This window comes from Lactuca virosa, chromosome 1 (genome assembly GCF_052849685.1).
Source record: "Lactuca virosa cultivar CGN04683 chromosome 1, Lactuca_virosa_CGN04683_v6, whole genome shotgun sequence".
Classification (NCBI taxonomy): domain Eukaryota; kingdom Viridiplantae; phylum Streptophyta; class Magnoliopsida; order Asterales; family Asteraceae; genus Lactuca; species Lactuca virosa.
This window is the reverse complement of record NC_136426.1, coordinates 191,148,931-191,158,691: the sequence shown is the minus strand read 5'-3', so window position 1 is coordinate 191,158,691 and position 9,761 is coordinate 191,148,931. Positions and strand designations below refer to the sequence as shown.

The 9,761-nt window shown below is 35.8% G+C and overlaps 1 protein-coding gene across 1 annotated transcript; it reads right to left on the bottom strand.

Annotated features, from left to right (window-relative positions):
- Positions 1-443: 443 nt before the first annotated feature.
- LOC145163498 (disease resistance protein RUN1-like) lies at positions 444-7,202 on the bottom strand. The gene is made up of 8 exons (XM_079082338.1): positions 7,020-7,202; positions 5,495-6,261; positions 3,667-4,795; positions 3,250-3,573; positions 2,271-3,173; positions 1,566-2,187; positions 1,393-1,449; positions 444-1,165 (listed from the first exon to the last, which is right to left on the bottom strand). Exons 2-8 carry the CDS (start codon positions 6,067-6,069, stop codon positions 1,143-1,145), a joined length of 3,633 nt encoding a protein of 1,210 aa, XP_078938464.1. The 5' UTR covers positions 6,070-6,261; positions 7,020-7,202; the 3' UTR covers positions 444-1,142.
- Positions 7,203-9,761: the final 2,559 nt, after the last annotated feature.

Genomic DNA, 9,761 nt, shown 5'->3' with positions numbered 1-9,761 from the left:
GTTTTTTTTAGGTAAGATAGAGACCAAGCGCGTAACAAAAATAAACAGTAGGGACCAGTGGCGTAACAAAAACAAACAATATGGACTTTCCGAGTTAAAAAATAAGTTAGGGACCAAATGCGCAAATTACCCCAAACCATAGGGACCATTCGTGCAATTTACTTTGTTTTTAACTATTCGTACTCGATGAAAACAAGATGATTTCTCTTGCGTTTTTTTTCACCAAAAAGAATGGGACATGAAAGAAGATGACATCTTGTATTTCGTTTGGCATAACGCATTGATGTTTTTTTCATATATCCAAGAACTTAGGGCTAGAGAAAAAAGGAACAACTTTGTATTATGTTTGCTTTGCATCAGACCAGGACCTGGAGGACCTGGACACAGACATATTCAAAGGGGTAAACATTGCAAGTTTTAGTTCCACCCAAAAGGATAAGACATGACAACAAACACATACACTGGATTATGACTCAAATACATGATAATGGGACAAAAAAGTTCACCTAAAATGTGGGAACATTAACAACTTTGTAGGTGCCTTGGGCTTAGGACCGGATGTATAGTAACCATTTTTGATACTCAATATTTGCAAAAAAAAGATGTAAATGTCCCTCTCATTTAATTCTCCCAGTAGATTTGTTGATTATTATGATGTGAAAGAAGGCGGAGACCAGTTATAGAATTGAATGTCATTTTTTTTCCTATTTCTGGATACATAAACTCATTTTCATTTTAAAAAGAAAAACCTCATCCACAACTTCACTTCCATTTCTTGTATGAGATTCATCTAAACATTAGAAGCACAACCCCAAATGGCCAACACAGTAGCAATCACCATTCATCTTATCCCAAAATATAAAAACCACTATAATCACCATAATCGGCATACCAAAAGTACTCAAAAATCAACTCAACTTCACCAATGTGCACAAGTTGCAAATCATAATAATCAAGTATGCCATCTTCCCCTATTGAAAAAACTCACCACTTATCCCTGCAAATCGTTCCATTGACCACTAATGAAAAGTGTTACATTAGTAACAATCGACACCACTAACAAGTGATAGACTATCATATTCAACACCACAGTGAACATTTCCCCTTTTGACCCATGCTGAAATGATAAATGAGATTCCTATTCAGTTTGCACTTGAGGTTGTTCCTGTTGCAATCAATATACAAATTTCAGAAGTTGCATAAATACACAGAGATCATATGCTCCCACTCGGCTATAATAAAATTGCATTTTCAAGCATTCATTACAATGTTATAATTCCATTATTTTGTTACATCTTAGACGAAAAAAAAAAGCTTTTATGGTAATACATTTGGTTGTGTATGGCTTTTATTCATGTAATGAGAGAAATGTTTTGGCATCAAAAAACAAACCTGAGATTATGTCAGGCTTCCTTGGGGATAAAGCTCTAAACCACGGTTTGTATCTTTCTGAAAACAGATAAAAGGTTATGTGATAATCATTATTCACACACATCCACTTTGGTCAGGTCATTTTATACATCAGACATGACAATAATTTTTTCTTTAAGATAAACGACATCTACCTTTATAGTCGGGGCCATATGCAATGAATTTACGATGATAGGGAAACAATTGAGTGACATTAATAAAAAATTGGAAGTTATTTAGGATGTATTCTCCGGTGGTTGTTGTTTCAAAAGGGGAGAGATCTCCACCAATTATGTGATTCCATGACTTGTAATAACCCAACGCATCTTCTTCTTCATCCATCTTCTCTCCATCATCATACACAAGACTCACCCCACACTCCTTTATAACTTCATTATACCTCTCTGTAACAGTAATAGTAACATGGTCACCAACCTCCATCTCATTCATCGTAAACATCCAATGACTTAACAACATCCAACACTTTCCACGTACACAAGATTTGTCCTGGAAACGTTCGTATATCCACATGCGGTTCTTTGTTATATTACTAATTGTGATCATTGGTGTAAGAGGGAAATGACCATATGGAACTTCATCCATATAGTCATCCAGAATTTGCAACATGTTCACAGAGCAGAAGTTAAGTCCTGTAAGATTGTTTGGAGATGATGGGATGGTAAATGATATTGATGGCCCCTCACTTCTATGCCTAAACCAACTCGGTATTTCTTTTTGTTCATACATTGTGCTGAATATTCCGTATTCATAAATCATCTGCAAATATAACCACCTTAATTAATCACCATAATAATTACATTATACATATTCACATAAAGATATAGTTAACTAGACGAAACCTGGATTTCAGATTCTGAAGAATTGGTTCCCACACGCCTCTCCTTAAGGAAGTCTATATTAGTCCAGCCCAAGCTACGTAATACCTTTTCCTCAACATCCACCATTGATTGGATTTTGATCATGCCTTCAAATTCATACGCCCCAGGTGCAGAACTTCTAGAAAAAGAGTGTAAGTGGAGAGGGGACATTTCTAGATTAAAAACTACTTTTTTTGTAAAAGCATCACGATCAGAATATAGTGCCAACTGGCTAAGTGTTTGTGGAGGATATTCCACTGACTTCAACTTATCACAGTTCGTCATACTAAGCAAATCAATCCTAGGAAGGGTTCTCACATAATGTGGCATGGAAGTGATAGGATTTTCGTCTAAATATAATTTCTCTAACATGGATAGACAACTAAAGTCCATGGGAAAGGATTCAGTAGACAAATTACTATTTGCAAGTGACAACCGTACTAGAGAGCTCCGTAAAGAACTTGCAAAGAACTTCAAATCCCTTGGTATAGCACCCACAAAGGCGATGGAAGAGGTTCTTGTGTTTATGCCAATGTTTTTGTTAGCCTTCCACATTTCCAGTGAGTCCATATCTCTAATCTTGATTTGAGACTCACCGAGACTACAACCATCTAGCCACATCATTTTAACCTTCTTTAACATGCCTATATTTCTTGGAAGTTTTTCAAGCTTGTTGCAGTAGCTCAGATCGATGAGGAAAAGATCAACACATTTTTCAATTGATTCACAAACCTCAACCAGACCAATGCAATTTCTAACTATTAACCTCTCAAGTGCAGGGAGTTGGTCAAAGTCACCAAGACTACGAAGGTGTCCACAGAAACTTAAATTAAGTATCTTCAATGATCCAAGCAACCTTTTCTTTTTTAAGCACGATTCGTCCAACTACAAAATTGAAAATTTGAATCATAGTGAATTTCATCAACTCAACATTAATGAATACAGTATGAAGATAAGTTACCTTTTGCTTCTTCTCAAGTCGTTGTGGATCTCTATAACAACCAACAAAATATTCAATATTACTATATGACATGTCAAGAGCAACAAGATTCTCCATAGGTAAGTCTAAAGGTATAGACTTTAAACGAAACCCATGCATACACAAGCATCTTAATTCCTCCGGAAAGTTCTCATAAGACCCATTCATGTGAACATAATTGAGTTGTAGTAGCATCAGACTATCCATGTTGCTCAACGCATCTGTTTTCAGCTCAAATGATGCACCTAACTTCTCTTTCTCAAGCATGCGCATGTCAAGGGAAAGGCCTACAAGATTTCCCTTACCCTAAAAAGAAACAGAATGCAAATAAAAAAATTAGACTATACAAAATATTATGGAGATGCACACTAACTACTACAAGCATACATGGCCTTTTACCTTTTTTTGTTTTAACACTCTGAATGACTCTTTATCACACCATAACCGACTTCGCTTCCATGGTTTATCAAGTGATTCTTGACGTACTTCAAATCTTCCCATCTCTTGAACCAACTGATGCATCTTCAATTCGTTATCCCATCCAATTCTAAGAAGGAATCGGTCAAGGAGATTCGTGATTCCAGATTTTGTGTTTATATCACATGCCTCTAATATTGTTTCAGTAACATCTCTATCTATTCCAACAAAATAACAAGCAATATATTTAAACAACTCCTTATCATTGTTAGATGGCAAAGAATCAAAGCTCATTCTCAAGACATTATTTATATGGGAACATGTTTCTTTCTTTAGCCCTTCTATGCACCCTTCCCAGTAAGCCACATCCCGATTATGCAGAGACTTGCCCAAAACTTTTAGAGCCAATGGATGTCCTTCACAATACTTCAAAATCTTATCTGATACCTCTTCATAACCTGGCTTGGGATGGTTGATCGTGAATGCATGAAAACAAAAAAGTTGTTGTGACTCAATCTCATCCAAGCCTCGAAGCAAAAGCCTTTCATTCTTGGGTTTAATGTTTGTTTTGAATAGTGTACAACTCTCTGTCAACCATGTGTTCTTTGTTGTTATTATAATTTTGCTTCCGGGATGAAAACCTTTGCTTCCAAGTAATGCATCCAACTGCTCAATACTATCAATATCATCAAGAACAAGAAACACCCTTTTATGAGCTACTGCATTCTCTATCTTTGAGGTGTATACTGAAACATCATAAACTTGAATTGAACTTGTTTTTGAAACGTCACCACACAATTGTTTTTGTATGTCAAGCAGCCCATTAAACTTTCCAACACATCTCCTACTTATATCTTCAATATAGCTGCTTGTGTGGAATTCACGACAATGTTGCCCATAGACATAATTAGCTAAATGTGTCTTCCCGATCCCACCCATGCCCGAAATAGTAAGTATGTCTGTTGTATGTGAGGATACATCTTTCAACCATGAAGTGACGAAGCTGATATGATGCTCTATCCCAATAAGTAGCGGTTGAGCACTCCTTAAAGGTAAATGTAATCTACGGTTGATGTCTTTCACAATTTCTTCAATAAACTTTGTCTCTAGCCTGAAACTTGATTCAATAAGAACTACAAAATACAATCCACAAAACTAACAAACCAAATTTCGCTGTTTAATCTATCCAAAGAATAAAACCAAATTTATATTATAGCTATTAATTTTATATATGTTCTTCACATCAAAACCATATTGTGTTTGCACTTCTAATCATTACAAGTTATCCAACGTGTAAGGTCATCAATGTATGTTTGATAATTTATAAGACCAAAGCTACCAATGCAATATAAGAATTCACTAATGGGCCACCTAACTTTACTATGTTTATACAAGCCCATCAAACTTAATTATCAATGTGGTGACCATCTGAAAAATGTGCCAGTTATATATTATTTTTACCACTTGTAAGTAACAGGGGTTATTTATCAAAAAACATGCTATGTTTGAAAGTGTTATGGTAAAATTAATAGTAGACGCATAGTGAATTGTCCAAAGTTGGTTTTTAATAGAAGCAAATGTTTAAAATCTATCAAAATGGTTAATCTATCTATATCTATATGAACTGATAATTGAAAACATAGATTCAACTTTCAGTATCATCTTTATCCTAATACATAAAATATATGTATGTTCATTTGATGCTATTAAAGAAAGTTATTGAAATACATGAGGAGAAGATGATATCGACATTTCATGCATTAATAAAAAAAAATTAAAGGTGTGAAAACATGGGTAAGAAAGTGGTTACCTTCCTTTTACGTCATTTCCTTTTAAATTAGCAACTTCTGTAAGGGCTTTATTCCATCGTTCCATCTTTTGAGCCCATTGACTTCTTTTATATGCATTCGTCTCTGCCTCCATTGTTTGTTTGTGCTTAGCCATTGCATCACCAAAGCTACTTTGTTGCTTCCTGACATGTGTGGGCTCCACATGATAAAATATTGGGATGACAATATGGTTGGATGTCATACGCTGCTCAAGGATCAGCACCAATTCATCGAGACACCATGTTGAAGAAGCGTAATTCTTGGACAACACGATAATAGAAGCCTGAGATGCCTTAATTGCAGTCTCCAATTCTGGCTTCAGATCTTCCCCTGTTTCAATCTCTTCATCATCCAAGAAGGTACTGATATTGGCGTCTATAAGTGCCTCATAAAGGTAATTGGTGAAACTAAGACGAGTGTCTAGACCTCTAAAACTTAAAAATACGTCATATCTATGATCATGAGTTGATGAACTGTGACTAAAAGTTGGTGAAGTATTGGCATAAGATGATGAAGAAGATGAAGATCCTTCTGGGAGTTCAGATAGAACAACCATTATGACTTATGGGTTGATGTGACTCTTTGCCCTTACCACGATTTTGTGTATTTATAAAAAGTTCCTCCTTATATGCATGTATCTTTCAGTAAGCTCTGAAACTCCTCCACACGTTATTGGTTATGAAAGTTGGTTTCACCTGATTTACTCACTTTTGCTTCAATGTCAGGATCTGGTACATAATGCCTCTACCTAAAATCAAAATTATTAATATCTACTGTATGCAACTAAAATCGCATCAAACAATTTGAAACTCAATGATAATGATATCCTTGACTTCTTTGAAAAATAAATAATAACTTTGAAGTAAAATACAACACATATGAACTCCAATTATGTTTATATGACACTTTTTATTCCTAAACTACAACTTTCGGTTGATTTTTGAGCTATATAGTGTGTAGCGTGTATATGTTTGTTTTAACCCTTGATTTGATTTTATTTAACTATTAAAACATCCCTAATATTGTCTAGATAAAATACATTTGAAATAAGTAACCCTCAAGCAAATCAACTCCAAATACCATTCTATAAACAATTACAAGGTTCACTATTACCTCCCACAAGAGAAATTGCAATACATCTAGGAAATTCCAAGCTTGTACTGGATATCAACAAACAATTAAAATATCTAAAGAAAAAAAAAAGTAAGTTTCTTGACATGGTTGTTTAAAAATCCCCAAAATTAGCAAAAAAAAAAAATCTTTTCAACTTTGAAATTCTCTATAGTATCAGCATAAATCTAAATGATTTTGACTTTCATTCATGCTTTTTCTAAGGTTTCAATTTCAAACTTTAAGAATTAATTGAGCAGCAGTAATTGAAATAGACAAAATTCAATTACCTGTTAACAAAATAAACAAATGATTATGATGTAATTTATGATTAACAAGATGAAATTGTCTAACAACATGTGAAACTAAATTGTAAAAATGTCCCTTCATAGTTACCTGTCAATAGGAAGAAAAGGAGACCTGAAGCAGCGTTGATAGAGGATGAACCAGCAGTGACGAGGCTGAGAAAGATGACGACTGAAAATTAGAGAGGTTTGTCGGCAGGGAAACGGCGAGTCAACGAGGAAGGAAGGGAAAAGATGTTGTGGTTCTCATTTGCTTTACGAATTGACGGTGTTCTTTTTTATTTTCTAGACATAAGGACAATTCCAAGAAAATTAATGGTAAATCGGGGCAAATTCTAATGGATGTTGTTAATGGACCTCAAAACCATTATTTTTTAAAGTCAAAATCACTTTTCTTAAAACCAATTTGCGATGACATATTAAGTGATGTAAGTATATTATATTTGATATGATATATAAATTCTTTATTATCTTTTATACTTTTTCCACTCCTCTATTTGAATAAGATTTTTTATTTCGTTTTCATTTTTTTTCTTTCTAATATATATATATATATATATATATATATATATATATATATATATATATATATATATTATAAACCATACATAATCAATGTCTTAATTACAAATTGTAAAGCCTAAGGTACAACAAATTAAGCATGTTATCTTTAAAAAACAAGGAAAGCTAATCTGGACCGTCAGATCTGTATTGAACTGTGAGGATTTTCCGAATGGTGATCCGTGTGAAATGTTATTAACCAATGAGAATGGAGTGTTTAAAAATTGTCTTAAAAGACAACATGTAGAGCCTTGTGTACAAATTTATAATGCTTGAGTTGGGAAGACCTACTAAACACGCGGAGCCTTACACGGATCAACTCACACAGATCGCCACCGTGTCTTTCTTTTCTACATCGCTCTATTCTTCGTCGTGTATTTCATTTTCAAAATTTGAAAACCACTGCCGCTTTTCTCTCTTTCTCCATTTTCTTCTCCTCTCTAACCCTAAATAGCCTCCCTCACCACCTCGATCATCATTGCACCACGTTTCCAACAACACGCCACCTCTCCTATTTCACCCTATCTCAGGAAAATCACCACAATCGCCATGGTTAAAGCTTTGTTGGGAACAAAAACTTTGATCTTGAAAAGGAATGAAACATATTTGTTTTTCAAGTTTAGATCTATTTTCCGATTATGTACATGGATCTTGATCCAGAGACCACCGTAATCGATTATATCTTATTCTAGCTTATTCTGATTTAGGGTTTCACCACCAAAATGCACCCCCTACTTCAAACAGATCTAAGATGAAGATAGAGGTATAGATCGACTTTTTGAACGATTGGCAACATTAGCCAACACTACTCTCTTGAAATAAACCAAAAATCTACAAGGTAAGCATTGATTTCGATCCCTAAGCCTGGCTACCTATATTGATTACAATCCCTAAAACTAACTCTCGATCTTGATGTTTTGTATATAGGAAACATTGTGATAGAAATGATTTCAAGACATAAACATCAATTGTGATATGGATTTCTAGCGTCAAACGTCACTATCAACCTCTGCCACCACCAGGTCCTTTTCTGCTTTCGAGGTTCATATGTGCCACCTTAGACCATTTAATTCCCCTGCTTGTTTTAGCTTGTTGTATATTATAGCAAGGTATGGTCTGATTTTTTTGTTTCTGTCTACACGAATCTATCACTTACTTTGTCAATTGTTCACTACCCCTCAGCTCCCTTGTATCTGAAAGACAAAATTGCAAAAATGGTCGCTGTGGTATGCATTTTTTGGGGGTTTTAGTCCAAACCACGACTTTTTTGGATTGGTAGTCCTTTTGAGCTAGTTTCATTGTACATTTGGTCTCTCGGTAAATTGAAATGACTATAATACCCTTGGGGTATTTATTTTTTATTTTTCTTTCATTTTTTAAACCAAATAATTATTTATATTTATTTAATTTAAAAATAAGAGGTCTCTTTCTCTCTTTCTCTCTCTCTCTCTCAAAAGTCAACTCATGGAAACTGGTAAAATCATTTTCTTCCTGATCAAATGTGGTCATAGACAAAATGTAAAACTTCTGCTTCTTCCTAATGTACCCGCTCACCATGTCCAGCACCACCTTGATCAGTTTGGATTACTGAACTTCCTCATTGTTCACACAAAAGTCAGCTCATACCCCTACCTTTTCCACCCTATAACCACCGCCCCTCCACTGCTATGCCATAGCACCACCAGTAACCATCGTGAATCACCACCATTGGCCACCATTTGGCAACCAACAACCCTAACCTCTTTCCCCTCTTTCCTGCTCATATAATCAACCCACCACCATGAGTATCATACCACCGTTGTGAAGCCACAGACCATCGCAACCCCACCGGAGACCATCCTCTTCAATCTTGGTCGAGCCCCGCCACCATTCCCTCTCTGTTTGTGTCAAGCAAGCTGCCAGAAACCACTTCACACCACCTATTCTTGTCACTCTCCTCCGTTTCTCACTTAACCGGAGAAACGGACCACCACAGCCACTGGTGGTAGTCCCTCCACCTTCCCCCTGTCGTGACCCGCCACCACCATATACTTCGAAACTGTTGCTGTCGCCGACTATTGTTGTGCTTTAGTATGGCCACCGCCTGTCACTGTAGTTCAACCGCCACGACACCACTAGGGCTCCTCCACCCTCCGCCATCAGCACCCACTGCCACCATCTTCACCTCCCATTGCCGCCACCGCTGTGAAATTCCGACGTTTTTGGGTTTGTTTCACCACATGAATCTAATGGGTTTTGAGCATTCTAACACTTCCTAAGTGTACATGCAACC

Coding starts and splice junctions, on each gene's coding strand:
- LOC145163498 (XM_079082338.1), bottom strand. CDS start 6,069: ATGGTTGTTCTATCTGAACTCCCAGAAGGATCTTCATCTTCTTCATCA. Junction 4,796..5,494: donor GGAAATGACGTAAAAGGAAG/GTAACCACTTTC, acceptor ATCAAGTTTCAG/GCTAGAGACAAAGTTTATTG. Junction 2,188..2,270: donor CTTCAGAATCTGAAATCCAG/GTTTCGTCTAGT, acceptor TTATATTTGCAG/ATGATTTATGAATACGGAAT.